At 40.1% G+C, this 22,091-nt stretch overlaps 2 protein-coding genes across 2 annotated transcripts in view; one reads left to right on the top strand and one right to left on the bottom strand.

Annotated features, from left to right (window-relative positions):
• Nucleotides 1-4,913, bottom strand: part of LOC129703917 (zinc finger protein 518A) — a 19,236-nt gene extending 14,323 nt beyond the window's left edge. Inside the window, 4 exon segments of the mRNA XM_055646630.1 lie at nt 901-969; nt 2,391-2,497; nt 3,714-3,862; nt 4,296-4,913. The gene's annotated coding sequence lies outside the window, so the exon portion shown is untranslated.
• Nucleotides 4,142-22,091, top strand: ccnj (cyclin J). Its single transcript, XM_055646631.1, has 6 exons — nt 4,142-4,270; nt 10,995-11,934; nt 14,542-14,752; nt 17,693-17,992; nt 21,361-21,520; nt 21,617-22,091. The coding sequence occupies exons 2-6, from the start codon at nt 11,866-11,868 to the stop codon at nt 21,924-21,926; spliced, it is 1,050 nt and encodes a 349-aa protein (XP_055502606.1). The 5' UTR covers nt 4,142-4,270; nt 10,995-11,865; the 3' UTR covers nt 21,927-22,091.

Here is a 22,091-nt window from a genome sequence, read left to right as displayed (position 1 = left end):
TAGCAGAAATAACTTTGCAACAAATTAAGGATATTCGAAAATTAATTAAAAACAGAAAATGCTGGACATTCTGAACCAGTCAGATACACCAGCTGAGAGAGAGTTGACTGGCCTTTCATGTCAGTCCTCGGGATTGGGGGGGCTTGCTTTCTCTCCAGTTTTGTGGGGTGTTAAAGAGGCTTTTAAGTGAACAGAATCTTCCACAGAGGGAGCAGATTATGGCTGACAGGACAGCCAGTTGTGGAGTCTGAGAGGAATAGGGCCTGTGTGTACTCCGAATGCCTTCCCAAAACACCCCTTCCAGAAGTCTGGGGCTACAAATTGAGGGGGTCCGTGGTCACATTGCAATTTATCGTTAACTGTGAACACCTCCTCAAATACTTTCCACTGTGTAATCTCTTACCACAACATAATTCAGAATAAAGTCTGGCTCGGTCATCTTTTTAGTGTGGTGATGGAAGGTTTGATTTTTGGACTCGAGGCCAGTGACCAATGATATACTATAGGGTTTGGTGCCATGCCCATTGTTCTACAAAAGTTAAATAAGGTGGCATTGCAGTCAATGCCGAAAATTATCAAGAATTACAGCTGGATCTTGATCAGTTGGATAAGTGGGCCAAAGAATGGCAAATGGAATTTAATTCAGATACGTACGAGGAGTTGAATTTGGGGAAATCAAACCACAATAGGTTAAAAATCGCTCAGTCTCTGCCTTGAACATATTTAGTGACTCAACCTTCAGAACTTTCTAAGTGAGAAAATGTTTAAGACTCCGGATCCTTGAAATAAATAATTTCTTGTCATCTAAAAGGGACAACTAGTTCTATACACTTCTGCATATAAAAACACTCTGCATTAAAAATATTGCCCAGCACATTTACTTTAAAGATTGCCCCTCACCTTAAATCTGTGCTCTCCAGTCTTTGATATTTCCACCCCGAGAAAAAGGTTCTCCCACTTGTTTAGTATCTTTGTACAACAATATACAGAGTTAATGGCCCACATTTACCAAATAGCAAACACTTTGCTATGAAGTCCTCTTAATTATTTCTTACTTTTTTTTGCAACGGAATAAAATAAAATGTCACCAATTCATTCTGTACACCATTTCTTTACACATTCCCCAGACATTATGTCTTATCTTTAAGGCCCTGTCCCACTGTATGAGTAAATTCAAGAGCTCTCCCGGGTTTAAAAAAATATCAAACTCGTGGTAAGCACGTAGAATGTACGTAGCGGGTACGGCGGAGCTCGGGACGTCTCCTAGCAGCTCGTAACGCTAACGGCGGGTACTCGTGAAGATTTTTTAACATGTTGAAAAATGGCCAGAAGAGCCCCGAGTACCTACAAGCGGCTATTACCATAAATCTCCGAGTTTGAATCAGGGGAAACTGGGAAGAACTCTTGAATTAGCTCGTACAGTGGGACAGGCCCTTAATACTGCCTTCCAAAACTAATATAATCTTAAATTAAACAGAGTATATGGTTCTCATACCAGATCTTGCATGGTTTGGCTAATTTATGGAAACAAAATGCAGTGTTTTTGAAGTGTCACATTTCTGAAGTGTCATTGAATACTTTACCTACAGACATGGTTAATAATGTTTTTATAGACCAACATGGAAGCCCTGGACATAACCTACACTCAGGACCTAGAGTAATGAGGTCATTTGAATTTGTGTACAGTTCTGATGAAAGACCATAGGTCTGAAACATTCATTCTGTTTCCACGGATGTCACTTTACCGGCTGAGTTTCTGCAGCATGTAATTTCCACCCTGCCCATCCCCTACACAAGATTTTCAGCATCTGTAATTTCCTCCTTTTCAACAGTTTTGGCCTTCAATAGAATCAATGATGCACACCCCACATCACCACAGCTCTCCAGGAAACAAGGTTCCACATACTCATAACCCTCAGTGAAACACTTCATCCAAGATTCCACTTTAAATGAGCAACCAACATTTCATGCTGCCTTACTTGAAATTGGAGAATTCAATGTTCGTGTCCGTGGGCTGCAAGATACCCATGCAAAATATGAAGTTTGCCTGTGGCCTCACTTTGGCAAAGGAGGAGATGAAGGTCAGAAAGGTTGGTATAGGAACGGGAAGGAGAGTTAAGATGATTAGCAATCAGGAGATCTAACAGACCTTGGCAGACAGAGCTCCGGTGTTCGCCAATAAGTTGCCTAATCTATGCTTGATCTTGATCGGCCTCCTTTACTTCAGGAGCACAGAATGCAATAGGCAATGTTTGAGAAGGTGCAAAAAACCCCACAAATTTGTGATACATGATCTCCCATGCACAAAACCATGCCAACTATTAATTAATCAAACCGTCTTCCTTTATGCATGTATATCTTATCCTTGAGAATCCCTTTCAGTAACTTACCTATCACAGATGTTCAGCCTACTGATGTATAGTTCCCAGGTTTTTATTTGCAGGCCTTCGTATACAAAAGTCATCCCATTAACATTCCCTAGTCTTCATGTCTTTCTCTGCAGTAAAGAGGGGAGAAATATATATATTAAGGACCTTGTCCATCTTTTGCAGATCCACACATACATATCTACTTTGATCTTTGAGGGGCCATGTTCTCTTTTACCTCAATATACATAAAATCTCTTTGGATTCTCATTAATATCCTTTGCTAAAGTTATCTTGTGCCTTTGTTTTGCCCTTTAATTTCCCTCTTAAATATATTCCTGAAACCCCTCTATTCATCACTTGGGAACATGCAGACTTTGAACTCTCACTATTAAAAACCTCCTACTTTTCCTTTGCCCACAAACAAACTACTTGCAAGCCCCTGCCCCACTTTAAAACTTTAACTTGTGGATCACTTGACTTGTGCATAAATATTAAAACCAAGAGCCAAAGTACTCACTCAGTGACACTTCAGCCAACTGCACTGTCCTATATCCCAAGAGTAGGTCAGCAACTTGGGAAATCAAAGTGACATTGAATATGTCACTCATGATAGTTTAATCTGTAGAAGTCACTTTCGGATGAATGTAGGCATGTCAAAAATCTTGCTTTTGAAAAGTTGACGGTATAATATCTTCTGAAATAACACATTTCTTCTTAAAACAAAGCAATGCAAATTTGACACCAAAAAAGTATATAGCATAAATATTAAAACCAAGAGCCAAAGTACTCACTCAGTGACACTTCAGCCAACTGCACTGTCCTATATCCCAAGAGCAGGTCAGCTTTGCCATCTCCCTAGTAGGGCCTTCAATATATTGCCTGATGAAACTTCAATGACCACACTTAAATTCCATCCCATTTAAGCACTTTACACTAAAGCAGACCCAGTCTATGATAAAGGTTAAAATTCCACACAACAACCCAATTATTATTACTACAACTCTCTGCAATCTCCCGGCATATTAATTCCCTCAACAACCACTATCTAGGGACCTAGAACTACTATCTATAATTATATCAGCATCCTAGAAGATCTTGAGTTCTTTCAGCTCCAGGTTATTCATTTGGTTAGTCAAGAGCTGCGGTGGTTACAAAATAACCATATCCTTTCATAAGCTATGGGCTTTCACTCCCAGAAACTAACAATAGTTTTTCAAATCTCACATTCTTCTACTCCTTCTACCTCTACAGTTTGTTGAAACTTGGAGTAAAGCCTTGATTCCCTTTACACAGAGACCACAATCTCAAGAACATTGGGAAAGAGTGGAAATGGTGAGCACTCACCCTCCACCTTGGGAAATCAAAGTGACATTGAATATGTCACTCATGATGGTTTAATCTGTAGAAGTCACTTTCGGATGAATGTAGGCATGTCAAAAATCTTGCTTTTGAAAAGTTGACAGTATAATATCTTCTGAAATAACACATTTCTTCTGAAAACAAAGCAATGCAAATTTAACACCAAAAAAGTAGATAGCATTGCAATACCAGTATAAAGACACAGCATTTACCTTAAGGTGTCAATACATGACAATGATGATACCAAAACCATTTTTCAACATTACTTTGACTACAGACAGGTAAATTGGGACGTTTTTAAACACGAGGATTTCCTGCTGCAGAAAAAATTATGAAGTTGCAAAACTCTATGCAAAATCTCAATTTCGTTTAAAAAGTCAACAAAAGTTTAAAATTTTTTTTTTTTTTTTAAAGAGAAAAGCCACATCCTAAATGGGTGAGCATTTGTCCGACGTGTGTACAATTCAACCGTGGGGACACAAGTCTCGTCTGGTGAACCAACAAGTGAAGATTTTAAACTGAGGCGGTGTCATGGAGAGCAGGTACAATGCAGACTCGGCTACTTACACGATGGCGAGGGAGGGTTGGTTGTGTTCCAGCAGCGTGTAGAGGTTGAGTAAGGAAGCTACAGCGAGGGGTCCATGGAGTGAGTGAGGGTCCCGCCGGCGCCGGCCCTGCAGCCCAGGCCACAGTCTGGTCTCCAATAGAAATCTATTCTATTCCTCCACTGTAGCCAGGGGCGGACGGATACACTCGCCCGGCCCGGCCCGGCCCGACCCGGCCTTGGAGCGGCCTCTGTTGGGTTTTATTTTAAACAAGCGCCTTGGTCTCACACACGACCACGTTGAGGAGCACGGGGGCCGGCGGGCGGGCGGGGGTCACCGGGCCATTGGCGGCACCGCGGGCTCCATCGGGCCGCGTCTCCCCCACACTTTGCCGGCGCACTCTTTCTTTCCTCGCGTCCCGCAGCCGCCCGGAGTTTCCGCCCTCCTCGACCAGGCGGCGGCGGCGGCGGCGGCGGCTCCGATCTCCACCAGCGCCCGCCGCCCGCTGTAGGGGCTGGGCTGGGGTGCGGTGCGGTGCACTGGGCTGGGCCGGGCGGGGAGAGTCTGGGGCCGATGTGTTTAGAGAATTAAATGCTTTTGAAACTCGAGCGTGGGTGACGATGAGCCGCCATGACAGTCACATCCGGGCATTGTGCTGCTGGAAGGAAGCCGCTTCCGGTGGGTGAGTGGGTCGGGCCCGGCGGAGGGAGAGGAGAGGAGAGAGAGGGCAGGGCAGTGAGAGGGCAAGGAGAGAGATGATAGGGGAGGAGAGGAGGAGAAAAAGGAGGGAAAGGGAGAGAGGTGGGAAGAAGAGGAGGGTGATGAGAGGGGAAGAAAAGAGGAGTGAGATGATAGGAGAGGGCAGGTGCAGAGAGGAGGAGAGGGGGAGAAGAGGAGGGAGACTAGAAGAAGGCAGAGGCGATGAGAGGAGAAAGGGGAGAGAGCAGGACAAAGAAGTGGAAGGAGAAGGAGATGAGACAAAGGCGAGGGGAGGTGAAGAGAAAAGGGCAGGGGAGAAGAGAAGAAGTGGTGAGGGGAAAGGAAGAGGCGAGGATAGAGGTGTACCTTGTAGTCAAATTGCCATCAGATGCTAGGGCACTTCTGCATTTCCTGTTTAAAACTAAAAGCACCCACACTACATTGGATGCGAATAAAACAGCAGATAAGCAGCTGAGCATTGACACCTGCAAACCTTTCCACCACAAAGCACATCAAGAGTGAGGTGGCGTGTGTAGGAAGGAACTGCAGATGCTGGTTTAAACCAAAGATAGACACAACATGCTGGAGTAACTCAGGCAGCATCTCCGGATAGAAGGAATGGGTGAGGTTTCGGGTCAAGACCCTTCTTCACACTGAGGGTGAGGTGGCAATAGTTGCCTAACTGAGTGCCCTGTAAGGTGCCAACAACCCTTACAGGACAAATCAAGCGTCTGGATTGGCACTGCATCAATCATAATAATCATTTATTCTTTCTACAACATGTTCTGCATTTATTTGCCGTGGTTACTCTGAGCAATTCTCAAGACCATTACTTATTCCAGGAAGGGCAAGAGACAAAACCAATGATGAATCTGCCAACGATGTATCTTCAAAACTTAGAGGCCCAGAGTCATATGGCATGAAAACAGCCCCTTCAGCCCAAATCATCCATGCCAACCAAGATGCCATAACTAAGGTAGTCCCATTTGGCCACAACAAAGCAGTACAAGCAAAAATTGGAAATACATTGCCATTATTTCATCATTGTTGATTCAAAATCCCGAAGGAGTGTATTCACCAGAAGGACTTGTTGCAGTCCAAATAAATGGGTCATCATCAACATTCTCATTAAATGGGTCATCAGTACATGCTGGCCTTTCCAGTGATACCCATTTCTCAATTAAAAAAATACAGGTAGAAAATAAATTATGCTTCTAAAAATGTTGCACAATAAATTTGTTGGTACTGTTGCATGACTCTCAAAACCAGTTAGCTTTCTTGCAGTCATGCCTAGTGGTATTGGTGAAGTTTTTACATTTTTATAATTATTTTCACTTCTAATTGTTAACTCTGATTAAAAAAAACAGCCCACTTGAATGATCTAAAATGTCTTAATAGTTGAACAGTGTTCCTGTATTCTGTGGCTAATAGCTCAAATAAATATAAATACAATTAATCTTTTCCCTTTAAAGGACCGTTAAGTTATGAGCTGTGGAGATTCCCAAATATCCATAAATGGCAAGAATACAAAATTAATGAAATGTCTCAGAACATGGTATTTTCAGTCATTGAAACCCACTTTAAGTAATCTATATGAATGATGCTTGGTACTGCACTTATTTTCACACACTTTAACTTGTTTTGTAACTTGACTTTTTGAATTTATTTGTAAATAAAATAATTAAACCAATACGATATACATTCTATTGTTCCTTTCTAATCTCAGTTGTTTCCTATTTTAATTTTTTAATGTAAAAATTATCTCTCCATATGAATTAACATACTCTCGATGTATTCTATGTTTTCTTTAGTATACGTATAATCTTGCCCTCATAATAATACACATCATTGTACTCAGTTTTGTTAAGTTCCAAAAATACTGTTCCACACACATCTGAATATTTACAGTTCTAACTATATCTCTTTATTTTATATTTTATATCTTATTACTTATAAAACCCAAATAAACCGCTTTGGGGAAGCAGAGTGATGCAGTTAGTTAGTTTGTTTAGTTTGTCTAAAGACAATGCACTTGAGCCATTCGCGATGGTATACAGTAATTGCCACTTCACTGCTCCAGCAACCCGGACTCTACCTTGACCGTCTGTGTCACCTGTGTGGGTTTGCACATTCTCCCAGTCTTCGCGTGGGTTTCCGCCAGAGGCTCGAGCCCCCGCCCACATCCCAAAGATTTCAGGTTGGTAGCTCAACTGGCTACTGGAAATTGCTATAAGTGTGGAGGTGAGTGGTAGAATCTAGGAAGAGTTGATGACAATGTGGAGGGAGTTGTAAAAATGGGAAAAGTGTAAGAATGGTGTAAATGGGTGCTTGATGGTCACACTGACTCAGTGGGCCAAAGGGCCTGTTTCTGTGTTCTATGACTTTATGAGCATGCCATGAAACCATTAAAGATTTATTATATGGACATCAATGTCTCATTGCTCTGACTTTCCACTATTGCACCATTCATTATAAAATGGTCTTCCTCATCAGTCCTCCCTAAGTGCATTGTTTCACACCTCTGCACTGAATTATAGCTCCTCTGCCCTCTTCCCATTTAGTGATCTGCCTTTGTCATTGTGATCCTGGTATCCTGCAAACCAAACTCCTCTGACCATTATACACACAAACACATACACAACACGTTCTGGACTTAAAACATTTCTTCATTGATTAGTTTTTCTTGGGGATCAATTATTTTAATACTAACCACAGAGTCCTAGGATATACAGCAAACAGTAAGAAATGTTGCATTAAGTTGCATCCAATTCTGGTCCCCAGATTGTTTAAAGGATGTGAAGATACTAGAGTGAGTGAAGGAATGATTTACCAGTTTTTATTTTATAAGGTTACACTGGAGAAACTGAGGTTATTATTATTTGAAACATAAGTTTGAGAAAATATTTGAAACAAGACTGTGACTATTGAGGAAGGACATCCTTGCAATTGAGGCAGTGCAGCGTAGGTTCACGAGGTTAATCCCCAGGATGGCGGGACTGCCATATGAGGAAAGACTGGGCTTGTATTCATTGGAATTTAGAAGGATGAGAGGAGATTTATAGAAACATATAAAATTATAAAAGGACTGGACAAGCTAGATGCGGGAAATATATTCCCAATGTTGGGGGAGTCCAGAACCACAGTCTAAGCATAAAGGGAAGGCCATTTAAAACTGAGATGAGAAAAAACTTTTTCACCCAGAGAGTTGTGAATTTGTGGAATTCTCTGCCACAGAAGGCAGTGGAGGCCAACTCATTGGATGAATTTAAAAGAGAGTTAGATGGAGCTCTAGGGGCAAATGGAATCAAGGGGTATGGGGAGAAGGCAAGGCACGGGTTATTGATTGTGGATGATCAGCCATGATCAAAATGAATGGTGGTGCTGGCTCGGAGGGCTAAGTGGCCTCTTCCTGCACCTATTTTCTATGTTTCTATTTTAAAGAGAGTAAATAAAATATTACTATTCCCATTGCACACGTGTCAAGGACACAGGAAAATACGTTAGTAGTGATGGGCAATAAATAGAAGAAGAATATGAGAGCCAAATTATTCACACACACCTGGTGTCATCTGACATTTACTGACTTGATTAAAATGTTACAAACAGATTTATTCAAATGGGAATTGTACAAGCCCTTGAAAGAATAATATGGCAGGCTTGTTTCCATGCTGTAGAACGCCATAAAATGTATGAATCATTGATTTTATTTTTTTCACTAAGGCAGCAGACAAAATTGTGAGGGTGAACAAATTGATTCTCTGATTCACTTTAACTTAATTAGCACAACCCATCTCCCCGATGCCTGATTAGGTTACCAAAGCTGAGGTATCTGATTACCTCCCCATTTACTCTTTCTTCATGACTGCACTTGTTTCAGAGCCATAGGGCAGGCTGGTCCTGCTCTTGAATCACTGCAAATACTATATGAAATATTGGAAGAAGGACAAAATTGACTGATTAATCTGAGCAGGATGGTTATTTTAAGTTTGTACAATGTGCCTTATCACCTTGAGGAATCTATACATATTGTAAACTGTCACTGCTGCCACACATGCAAATGACAAAATGGCTGGAAGATCATAAGCTCAGTAAAAGGTGCCTTTTGGTCTGCCTCGCGCTGGGCATCCTTTGGGACAAAGAGATAAATACTTCTGAAACAAACTTCTCAAAACCCAGGATTGAAAGGTGAGGGAAGCACTGCAATAGCCACAAAATCCCTGCAGAAAGGTCACCATTTAGGGCACTCCCATTTTAGAGGGGCTTAATCACATTCAAAATGTACTTTAACTGTACTGAAATGTGCATGTTGGAAATTATATAAAGCTAATGAAGAGTAAATATTTGATTGTAATTGAAGCATCCTATCACATGATGCAAGACCAAAGTGGGTATTTAACACAATTAACATTTTGAAAGTACCATAATAAATCTTTGAAAATGTCATATCTTTTTTTTCAAATTGAAGAAACATCATTTCAGAAACTACTATTTGGATTTACTTAATGACTTTATCATAGGAAAACAAGTTTGTTTTTGGTGTACCCTCCAACACTTCCACAACTGGTGCTGATAATGAAGTCTCTTTAATCATATTCCTTAAATGATGCCCAATCATCTGATACAAGACATGCTCTTCCATCATGACATCTTTCCTTTTGGTAAGGTGGACAATAAGTCGACTTAGCCTTGTTCCACATCTGGTTTCAGACTGGTGTGGAGTTCATTCCCACTGCTATTCAAAGACTCAACTAGATTTAATATATCTGGTACCTCTGTTTTAGTAGTGTGTCGGTCATTATTTGTCCATCTCTAGTTAGCCACCTGCACTTATTTTACCACCTGGTTCTAGCAACCCGTCGTTATGTGGGGGGTTGATTTCTAGCTTGCCTCCTCAGGATTGGGGTATTGGGTTAGGATGCTCAAGTAGGAATATAGCTGTGAAAATTTAGCCCTCGTCAGCAATCCCTGGGATAACTTCACCATGTTCTCTCGCTTTACATAACTCTGTGAAAATGTGGTTATTGTTCTGTGATTGTTCATCTGTCCTCTAGGGACCTCACAAGGTTGCCTGCTGTTAACCAATATTGTTTATGTGATATCAGTACATAAGTAGTCATACGTGGTAAATATAAATATATGAATATACAAACATTCAAATCAGAAACAATTTGGCCACTTAATTCTGCACTTACTTTTAATAAGGTAACAGTCGAACTGGATGTAACCTGAACACATTCCCATCTACCCACAGTGACTATTCACTCCTTTGAATACCAAGAATGAATGCACCTTTGTCTTAATAAAATATTTAACACTCCTCCTTTGGGGGAGAAATTCCAGAGACTCACAATCTGCCGAGGGGGAGAAAAAAACCCAAATACAGAAAATACTGGACATATTCAGTATATCAGAATAGTTAATAGCCTGCAAATCAGGATGTTAGTTGTGGATGTCATGAAGATAATTCATTGACTGTCAGGGAAACATGATTAGACTCTCTCCCAAGTTGGAGATGGTTATTGCCCGAGGTCTATGTGGCACAGATGTTACCTGGCACTTATCAGACCAAGCATGAATGGTTTCTAAGCTTAGCTGCATACAGACATAGTATGTTTCCTTTGTTACCGTGCGATGAATTGAATTGAACATTGCAATCACTGGAGAATATCCCGACCATCTTGAAGAGCTGCTGTTGAGATGACTTGAGCCCAGATGGTTGACTTCTAACTGCACAAGGTATCCTTTACACAAGGTATTACATCAGACATATTTTACCCTCCATTTATTAACATGTTTGTTTGCAATTTTAACCATCTACTATTTAAACGCTTTATGTCTTCGGTGTCAAGAACCTGCGGGTTTTTTTAAAATCTTGCAACTTTTAACACAGCTATTCATATACTAAGCATTCTCTTATATATTTTTTGGTAAATGCCCTTTGCTTGGTGCTTGCTTTGTGCATAGCAATCTCTCTGGGTGACTTCCTTACTCCCAGAGCTAATTTGCCGTTTTCTCTCATTAGATCGCCTCGAACATCCAACTTCGCTCTCAGAAGCAGCAAACTGTTCCAACATAGTTACAACTGGCACGGCGAACAGAAGTTGATTAATTGAATTGAAATCCAATCCAAGAAATCCTTAAAGACCGATCAGGTCGTTGATTCCACTGATCCTTGAGCAGGTGAAATGAGAATCTGTCAGATGCGCCCCTTCACTTCAGTTTCTAAATATCAGATCGAGAACGTCAGAATCGGAGCGAAGCTGGACACAGGTTTAGCCCTTTAGAACCTGGACCTGTAATAAAACCTCGCAGACTGGAATGAGTGGGAAACTGAACAAAATGTTCAGAATAAAAGATAAGTTTCTAACTATGTTTGTGCATCAAAATGGTCAGTTCCTTTCCAGGAAACTGTATTAATTCACTTCTCATCTGTTGAAAAGATAATGGCAGAGAAGCATATAGTGCTACATTCGGCCAGCAAGCAACGATCCGGAAGTGCTCGTGTCCCCGAAGAATCGGCGGCACACTTTGCTATGGACCCGATACTTCCTGCTCCTGCTTTCTTGACAATTGACACCGAGGCTCCAAAGTGTTTTGAAATTGTATATCTGCTCTGCTGTCAACAACTGAAAAGACACACGCATACAAAAGAACCACTTTCAGCTGCAATCGCATTATAAATGATTATTAGGGAGATTCAACCTTTCTCATCAGTAGATGTCAGGTTTGTCGGGAGAGTAGAAATACTTGATTAACGTTAATTTGTTGGGTTGATAAGGACCTAAGCGTTGGCGTGAGCTGTTCAGTCTGAATATTAAAGGAATGGTGTGTGTTTTCCGATAGGTGTTTGCATTTTCTTTCTCAGAAGTAAGTCAATTGTCCTGTTGAGTCTGATGGAGTTGGAGAACCAGTGGTGGAAAGGACAAGTGGCTGCCGATGTTCACCAGGCTCTGCGCATCAAGGTACAGTCTCAGGGCAGTCACACTCTGTAGTGTATAGGCTGGCGTCCCTCAAGGGATGGACCTTCATTTAACCCTCCACGCTAGAATGGTGTAAGACTTCCTAGGATCTTAGGCGCTCGACACTTTTCCTCCTCCAATGTGACTGCATACAAAACAGTTTCACAAGTGACAATACAAGTGATAATCGCAGTGCTTTGTGTGTGTGTGTGTTTTTTAAACTTTGCTTACACTTTCATTTTGGGGTGAGTAACTAAAGAAAAGTAACTATTACATTTTAAAGTAAATCTTTAACTACCTCCGTGATTAAAATAAAGTTGTCCAGGAGCAGCTGAGACTTGTTCACGCTGTATGTAAATGGATATTTCACACAATGGAATAGCTCATCAATCAAGCATCTTCAATTGGACGCAAAATGCTGGAGTAACTCAGTGGGACAGGAAGCATCTCCGCAGAGAAGGAATGGGTGACGTTTCGGGTCGAGTTGAGTTGCTGCTGCCTATTGATTGTATCCCTTCTGAACGATGTATCTTCCTTGCAACAAAAAACAGCGCAGAATTGCATTTCTTCTGGAAAAAGAAGCATTCGAAGGTAGAAAAAAATGCTGTAGAAACTCAGCGGGTTAGGCAGCATCTATGGAGCGAAGGAATAGGTGACGTTTCGGGTCAAGACCTTCTTCCGACTGATGTTGGAAATGTTTAGCAGATTAGAGCAACTTTCACCACATATACTACCTGATCTGACAATTTCTATTTTTGTTATTTTAAATATTTAACATCGCTGTAAATGAACAACTTGAGTGCTATATACTATGCCAAAGTAATGATTCATTTGGAAGTTGAATCTATATAAATCAACCGAATAGACAATTAACAACTAACATTTTTTTCTTCTAATGCTAAAAAAGATTGTTTTCATGAGGGAGGTTCTGATCGTTACAAAAAATATCACTGATAAATTGTGTAATTCGAATTCTGAACTATCTTATAACATTTGCACTGCCGGTAACTGTTTCTTATCTAAATATTTTAGGGCTGAGATAAGTGGCTGCTTGTTCCAAAATACTGTACAATAAACTCCACATTATTTGTGTAATCAGATTACTGCCCACTTCAATTATTAATCGTATCCATAGCGAAAATAAACCATGATCGGTCTTTGCATTAGAACACATTATTTGTGTGATGTAGTGATTTACAATGCATCAATATTACTCTTCCTGGTAACAGTTCCATTGCCGACTATATTCAAGACAGAAGGCGCATTTAAGACTACACCTACTGTGGCCGCCTGACGTGAATGGCTCACAAAATTACTTCATGTCTAAACAAAATGGTGTCCGATTGAAATTGCAAAATGTTAAATATTAACTACAGTATTTTGTTGGCTATGTCCTATGTATAACACGATGGGAAAATAAATCTAGCAAGCGATCCAAAACAGATTCAACAAAGAAATGGTTTAATTGAGTCCCATTCATTTTGAATGTGTAATTCCATAACGTAACCCGGCAAAGTACATCCTGTCGCACCGGTATCTGCGTTGCAATATCCTATTTAAAGTTCATACAGTCTCAAATTACATACTTGTGTTAAGGTCCGTGAAGGCGTGACTTAAAGCTAATAACCATAATAAATATTTATTTTCTGCATTATGGTAAGTGAAATTGTACTCTATCTTTACTTTTTAAGTATTCCCTGTTGGATATTTAAAATGTTAAGTATTTTTAAATTAACAAATCTGCAACTACATAAAATGTTAAATATGTTGCATGGAGCAAGTATATGGGTTTACTAATCATATTAATTCAATTACAATTCATTGTCTTTAACTTGAGATCACTTATTTGGCCTGATGGTCTGGATTCCTCTCAATTAAGAGTAAGTATAGCATTGTATTGCTCAATGGTTTGTTCTCAGCTTTGTCAACATTTTTTTTTATTTTTGTTGAGTGCTTGCAGCTGATGTTCCATGGGGCTTCTCTTATAAAGTGAAGTGATTAATTAACCTAGTTAGTTCAGATTGCACCTTGGTAGATTTGATTTTTAAACTGAGGTGAAAATCAATGACATTTGCATCGGGTTGTTCTAATGCAACAAAAGGGGTAGGTATTTAAATAAATGAAAGTTGCAAGTATGTGGAGTGGATCTTAATTGATTCTTCTTCGGAAGGGCTGGATCAGATGCATTTTACTGTGCTGCACTATTCTACACTACCAAATGCTAATGTTAAATCAGAGTACTCTCTTACCATCTGACCCAATATTTGGACCAAATATAGAATTATGCTGGTTTGTCTTTCCCTGTCTTTTACATTTGTACTCATTCATTGTGAAGATGCAGGGGTCATTTGAAGTCACATTTAATTACCCAAGAGAACTAGGTTTGATTGGTAAAGTAAGGCATAGAACTTTCCCTGTATCCCCACCCCCCAAAAAAATATTTTTGGTATGGTCCTGCCAGAAAACCAGAACCAGTAAACACATGGTGAAAGGTAATCGTTAGTTAATGTAGCCAAATTGCCAGAATGTTTCTTATTAAGTAATTCATGAACTTTAAAACTGTTGGGCTGAATTTTACCTTCTTACTATTACTCTATTGCACTTTAACAGGAGCTGAAACTATTGCCCTACAAGAGCCGTTCTCCTCAGTTGAATGTCCGCCGATATTTTGCAGATCTTCTTTCAATTATCTGCAATCATTTTCATCTTTGCCCCACTGCTCGTCATCTGGCCGTTTATCTTCTAGATTTATTTATGGACCGTTATGATATTTCTGTGCAGCAGTTGCACCAGGTGGCACTCTCCTGTTTAATTTTAGCAAGTAAGTATGGTGTCATGTGCATAGTAGATCAACTTTTTATTTCTGAAATGATGGTTGCTTTTCCAGGTTTTTTTAACGATCCATGTTTATAAGTATTTCTGTTGTAAGTCCCAAAACAAATCTGATGTCACGCGTTTGGTTTTTTAAATTAATGCCCACTAGCATTTAAAAGAACCGAGCCACTTGATTGATAATGCAAAATGATGGAAGAAATTGACAATGGTATCATCACTGACTGAAGTGGCAATTTCACACGAACAGAAAGCTCACTAATGCTCAGTTTAGGTTTTGCCAGGACCACTCCAGTCTTGACCTTAGCTTTGGTTCATGCCACAAAGTGCCAGTTAACGTTCATACCATGAAGGTATCAGACAATGATTATCTCAATTCTTGCATCACTTCTACAATTCAGCTCTATGACTGAATTTCAGAAGTCTGGTAAGAATGAATTCCTTTGCTATCCAGTGGAATTTGACGGACTGTGGAATTCTGCTACAACTATGTCAAGGGGCAAGTACTCCAATAGAGGCATATCTTGCACACAGGAAGGTGGTTGTTGGAGGTCACCTATCCCAATCTTGGATGTCACTGCAGGAGTTGGTCAAGGTAGTGTATATTTGACCATCTTCAGCTGCTTCATGGGTGACCTTCCTTCCATCATAAACTTCAAAGTGAGATTATGGGATCATCAGTGATAATCTTCAATGTCATTCACAGCTTCTCAGCAAAGGAAGTAGTCCATGCATGCATACAACTAAACTTGGGCAATAATTGGGCATGGGCTGACAATGGGAATGTAACTTTCATGCTGCAAAAGTGACAGACAATGACAGTAGCCAAGAAATGAGTCTCCACACTGATCCTTGACATTCAATGGCATTGCCATCACTTAATCCCAAAACATCAACATCTTTGTTGCTGCCTTTCACCAAAGTTCAATTGGACCACAATACTCTGACTATAAATGCAGGTCAAGAGTTGGGCCTCCAGCCATTCCAAAGTTATTTCACCTTTTTCAAGGCACAGGCGGGAGTTTTTTTTGTTTTTTTTTAAGCCTCTCCACTTACTGGAGCAATGCAACTCAAAAATTCATACCATTTATGACAATGCTGTTGTGTTGCTGTTGCCCTTTCAACTGACCTAAACATTAATTCCCTTCACCACCAGTACACAGTGGCTCCATGGTGTAGCACTTTCAAAATGCAATGTGGTTACTTGTCTAGGCTACTATAACAGCACCTTCCAAACCTGTGACCTCCACCTTCAAGGTCAAGGGCAGTAGGCATATGTGAATTCAACACCTACAAGTTCCCCTCCATGCCACACACTGTCATAGAAATATATGTTGCTCCTTAATTGTTGCTAGAACTAAATTCTGGAACTCGCATGGTGAGAGTAACTTCAACAGAAGGACTGCACCTGTTCACAAAGGTGGCTCTCCAATCACCATCTTGAAAGTAATGAATAAATATTGGGTTCACCTATGACACCACATTGGTAAAATGAATACATACATTTTTACAAACTTACAAAACTAAAATGTAATGAATACCTAAGATTAGGCCTGAGGGTAGATACAGTAAATGCTGCCAAAAACCAGCAAGGTTTCTATTCCAATTATCACCTCTTGTGTGATCTTTATGTGAATAAGAAATAATGGGATCTTTGCCCAGACAGTAATCATTTCAAAACCGGCTAGAGGAGTTTGTAAGTAGTACTCCTTTTTGTAGTTTTATAATTGGGTAACAACTTTTAAAGAATCTTGCCCTCTTAATTAGACTGCCTTTACTGGTCCCTTGTTTTACTTTAAGAGTTGGGCGTGGGTTGATAGTCTGGTTTACCGAGACCAATTTTAGAAAGAGGATGATTGTTTCTTTTATAACTCCATCCAGGAGTTTTGAGCAAGCTGTCCCATCGATAAATTGGTAAGCTTGGCAACCGTTGTACGAAGCCGGTACAGCACATATATATTTCCTGCCTTTGTGGTTTTTTGAGAACTTTGAGCAAAATTGTATTTTGCCATACGTTTTCATCATTTGACTGCTCGTGATTTTTAACTTGGTACTCGCAGCCATTAGTTAGCCCAGTTGACTTTCTAAGTAACTGCAACTGCTCCTCAATCCTTTTTTTAAGTGTTAATGATAGAAGATTTAGTGATGATAATGCCAATAAATATCAAAGAAAGGTGCTTGGAATGGTTACATTATACTTGCCTGATACTTTTGTTAATGGCATTTTGAATTATAATTTGGCGATATTCGACAGTAAATGCAATTGTTTTGTTGACTAAAATGTCAGAGTTATACAGCATGGAAATAGACCTCTTGACCCAACGTCATGCCAACAAAGATTTCTACTGTCCTCGCTAATGAATATATCCAAGATGCCACTGGAGTGTGACTGGTTGCTGAAGATCATTATTATCATCCACTAGAATTATTACATCCCTTTAATTCTCCATTCTCAAATACCTGTTGTATTTCTGTATGATTTTATTGTACTCATACACAGTCTGATTTGACTGGATAACAGCCAAAGCTTTTCATTGTATCCTGGTACATGTGGCAATAACCCAATATCAATAACAATCCCACATCTGCATTGAGCTCGCATTGCTGTAAATCTTTAAGATCCACATGCTTGTCTAAATACCTTTTAGACATTGGAATTTTATCCATCTCTATAGCTTCCCCTGACACTCTGTTCCATGAATCCACCATCCTCTGTGTAGAACAAATTGCCCCTCATATCCCTTTAAAATCTATCTCCTCCCACCTTACCTCAGCCCCCTCGGGATATTTATATGATGCAGAATTAACATTGTTTATTTGTTTGATGCAGAACTAACATTATAACATTGATTACCTGATTATTCACTCTGGTAAACATTTGCTACCATGAATGTAACTAAGATAATCTTGTTTTATGTCATTAATTCAGGCAAGTTTGAGGAAAAAGAAGAGCATGTACCCAAACTTGAGCAACTCAACAGCCTCAGTTGTATGACCAGTATGAATTTGATGTTAAACAAACATACCTTGTTGCATCTGGAACTCTTATTACTGGAATCCTTCCAGTGGAACCTCTGTCTGCCAACTGCTGCCCACTTTATTGATTACTACCTCTCCATTGCTGTGCATGAGACTGATCTTCATGATGGATGGCCTTTGTTTTACTTGGAGAAGACCAAGTTATACACCATAAAGTACTCTTCCTACTTCCTGGAAGTGTCGTTACAGGGTATTTATTGTCCATGCAATGTTTTCCTCAACCAAACACTGCACCTACTTCTTTGAATAATTACACAAGTCATTAACCTTGGAACTATGTATGATGATAGAATGTTGTTTGGGCTGAGAAAAAATAGTAATTCAGAATGATATGATCAAATGAAATAGTTTTCCAGTATATGAATCAAGCTGCAAAATCCTTTTCTTTGTCATCTATTTCAATTGCCTGCTTACTTTTACCAATAAATAAGATCTATGAGGTAGGTGATAATCCAGGTATATTTAGTTATTCCTTTCCTTGCACATTTTACGTAATCCAAAAATTAAGGTTTTACATAGATATTCCTACTTTGCAACCTTTTAATATGGGATGAGCCTGCACATGTATTTCTTGCAATTGACTTGGACAAAGTGGAGGCTCAGTCCATCTTCCATTCCCCTCTAACTTGTTGATGTGAGGTAGGATTGTTGCTAAAATTAAACAAGTGCAGGTAGCCCTTCTTTAAGTGGACATGGGGATGGTGAGTGACCATATCACTATTTAGAAAGGAGTGGGTTCATTAAATTCAGGGTTTTGGGGGGGATTTGAGGGGAGATTCTGTCGGTTCAGCCAGTCAATTTAAAAAGAGAATAAAAACTGGAGTGATAAAAGTGAGATAATTTCACCATGTAAAAAGCAGTAAGTAGATAATGGTGCAGCTAGCAGAGCCACTGCATCATGCCTCCAATGACCTGGGTTCAATCTTGACCTTCGGTAAAGCCAGAGAAAAGGACATAGATGGGAGGGAAGAAATGGGTGTGGATCTGTGGGACACAGGGAAGAGATTGTTAGGAAGGGGAGCATCGTTTTAGGTTAGTTACCTAAAATTGGAGAATTTTATTTTTGTACCGTTAGAATCAGAATATAAAATACCGTTCACCACCTTGTGTGTGTCTTCACTGCGGCAATGGAGGATGCCCAGGTTGGAAACATCAGTATGGGAAGGGGAGTTAAAATGGTCGGCAACTGGCAGATTTAGCAGGCCGCGGCGGACTGAGTGCAAGAGTTAAGTGAAATGGCCGCCTAATCTATGCGTCGCCTCACCAATGTAAGGAGGCCACATCGGGAGCGCAAAATGCAGTAGATGAGGTTGGAGGAGGTGCATGTGAACCTGAGTCTTGGTTCATGTGCACCTCATCCACTGCATTCGGTGTTCACAATGTCGTCTCCGTTTGCATCAGCGAGACTAAGCTATGACTCTGCAACTGTTTCGCCGCACCTAGTTCTCCTCCATTGACAAAGTAAGGCCACATGCAAACTGGACAAACAGCACCTCTTCGGTAACTTACAACATAATGGTAGGAAATTTGAATGATCCAATGTTAGGCAAGTAACCTAAAAAACCCTCCCCCCCCCCCCCCCTCTTTTCCTGTGCCCCACCTGAATTCACACCCCTTTCCCTTCTTTCTGCGCCCTATCTCTCCCCCCCCCACCACCACCACCACCATTGCCTTTTAAACTATATGTATTCCTTAATCTGGCTTTACAATTCATGTATATTCTGTCTTTTTTTCCATCTCTATCTTTTTTTGGTAGTCTGCCATCTGCAATTCCTTGTGTCTCCTATATTTGGTACAATAATTGTGCAATTTTCTCCACTTCAGAGGAGCGGTGAATTCAGTGATTTATAAACTATTGATTCATCTCTTGAAAATGTGACCATTTGTCGCATGAGGCACAAGTGAGTTTTTAATGGTGTACTAATCAATCAGAACCACTTAATTATCAAGTTGGCCCAAAAACTAAAAATGGGTAGGTGTTGTAAAAATAAAGATGATTTCCTTTCAATATTTATATTTCAAATCCTTCCTTTTGGAAAAGAGAATCTGCTAAAAACAAAAGTGAATTGAGCATCATCACTTCACCACTGACTTCAAATTCCAGACCACTCGTATGGAATCTTGCAGTGGGATGAACACAGCTCAGGATTGTTCACCTAGTAAAAGAGAGCTCTGTATTAACATAGAGTACATCGGCGAGACCAAGCTCAGGCTTGGCTGTTGCTTCGCCCAACACCTCCACTCAGTTCGCACTAACCAACCTGATATCCCGATGACTCAGCACTTCAACTCCCCCTCCCATTCTGAATCTGACCTTTCTGCCCTGCGCTTCCTCCATTGCCAGAGTGAGGCCCAGCGCAAATTGGAGGAACAGCGCCTCGTATTTCGCTTGGGTAGTTTCCACCACTGCAGTATGAACATTGACTTCTCCAATTTCAGATAGTCCTTGCTTTCTCCATCCCTCCTCTTCCCAGCTCTCCCACAAGCCTACTGTCTCTGCCTCTTCCAATTCATTTTCCCACCCCACCCTCTGACATCAGTCTGAAAAAGGGTCTCAACCCGAAATGTCGCCTATCCCTTCTCTCCATATATGCTGCCTCACCCGCTGAGTTTCTCCAGCAATTTTGTCTACCCTCTGTATTAACATGTATCTAAATCCATATTCATTCAAAGCATTGTAGTCCTTCAAAAGACGAGCAGCTAAATTTGTATTTGAATCTTTTTTCTGGACCCCTGTAAATTGTATTAGAGTTTGCTCCAATGACCTCACTGTGCATATTATTTAGCTGTCGGTTCTGTTGAAAACTGCTGGTTAATAGAACAGAGCAACTCGGGACATTCCTGATGTGTGTGCCTGTGTATTACAGCACGGAAATTTGGAATGGATTGTAGCTCGGGTGCTGATGCTTCTGACACCCACTCCACTGCTGGACTCTGCCCCAAGTCCAGGGCGTGAAGTTTAGACTTGCTGAACTGACAGCATAATTCATGTACTATTTTAATTGAATACTGTTTTCATTTGTTAAATGTCCTAATTTTGTGATTCTCTAATTATTAGTTATATAAATCTATTTCGAATTTTGGAACCAATTGACATCACAATAGATGATATCCATAGCATCTATGCCTGGACATATTTATTAAACCTTTGGCTGTGTAGCTGTGGGAATTATATGGGGGGAGGGGGGAGTGCAAGATATGAACTGACGAGCATAGTCTGGCCTCGGGCTCTCTGTGTGAAGATCCTAATTAGTGGCATTGTATAAATACTGACCAGACCCATAAAGTACTGGTAATACCCGGCAAGTAGAACTGCATTTGTGAGAGGGAGACATTAATGACTTTCATTAACTTGTACATTTTTTGTTCACTCTTCACAGTTGCTGCCCGACTTGCTCAGTATTCCCAATATTTGTTCTCATTTCTGATTTCAAGAATCCGCAGCATTTTGCTTTGATTGATTAAATATAACTGGGTACAAATGGAAAATTCTGTCATTCCTAAAATTAAATTGAATGCATGTGTTTTTCAATGGTGTCAATGATTTTATATTTGCAGATCATGGCTTTCTAAATTACTTCCCTTCAGTAGTTGCTGCTGCTTGTATAGCAGCATCTCGAGTTGTTCTCAAACTCTCCCCTTTATGGCCTGTGCGACTACAACATCTAACTGCTTATGCATGGGAAATGCTGTTGCCTTGCGTCAAACATCTGTTGATGTAAGTTCCATTTGTGGTTTCCAATTTTTAAAAAAATGTTTACAATTACAATTGGTTCCTCTGTACTAATGTTTTTTTATATATTGTTGATCATAGTGCTCATAACAATGATGTAAAAGAAGCCAGCAAACACGAAGGTGATCAATCAGTTCTGCAAATTGGACGGACAACTTCCACAAATGATTCCACATCTTCACAAACTAGGACTGAAAGTTTGACTCCATCGTTTTACTACAACCATTTGCATCTGCTACAGTGTTCCCATCAACAGCCATTGCAGCTGAATTGCCAGAGTACTTTTACAACTGGGCAGACATCAAGATATATAATACTACCAAATCCTTCCAACATCCAAGCCAATCCTTCAGCTCATGGACCCATGAAAACTAATGGCACTAGTTTATAGCTACAAATATAGTCAAGACGTATTAATATTCAATTGTAACCAAGTCAATGGTTGCTGAAACATGTACAGCAACATGCATTAAAAGCTATCTGCATTAATCCAATCCAGTTGTTAAAATACAATATTAAATGTAGGGTCAATTTTATTAATATAATTCTATTTTGA

This window comes from Leucoraja erinacea, chromosome 15 (assembly GCF_028641065.1).
Source record: "Leucoraja erinacea ecotype New England chromosome 15, Leri_hhj_1, whole genome shotgun sequence".
Taxonomy (NCBI): Eukaryota; Metazoa; Chordata; class Chondrichthyes; order Rajiformes; family Rajidae; genus Leucoraja; species Leucoraja erinaceus.
The sequence above is the reverse complement of the archived record's forward strand: the minus strand, read 5'-3'. Positions and strand labels throughout refer to the sequence as shown.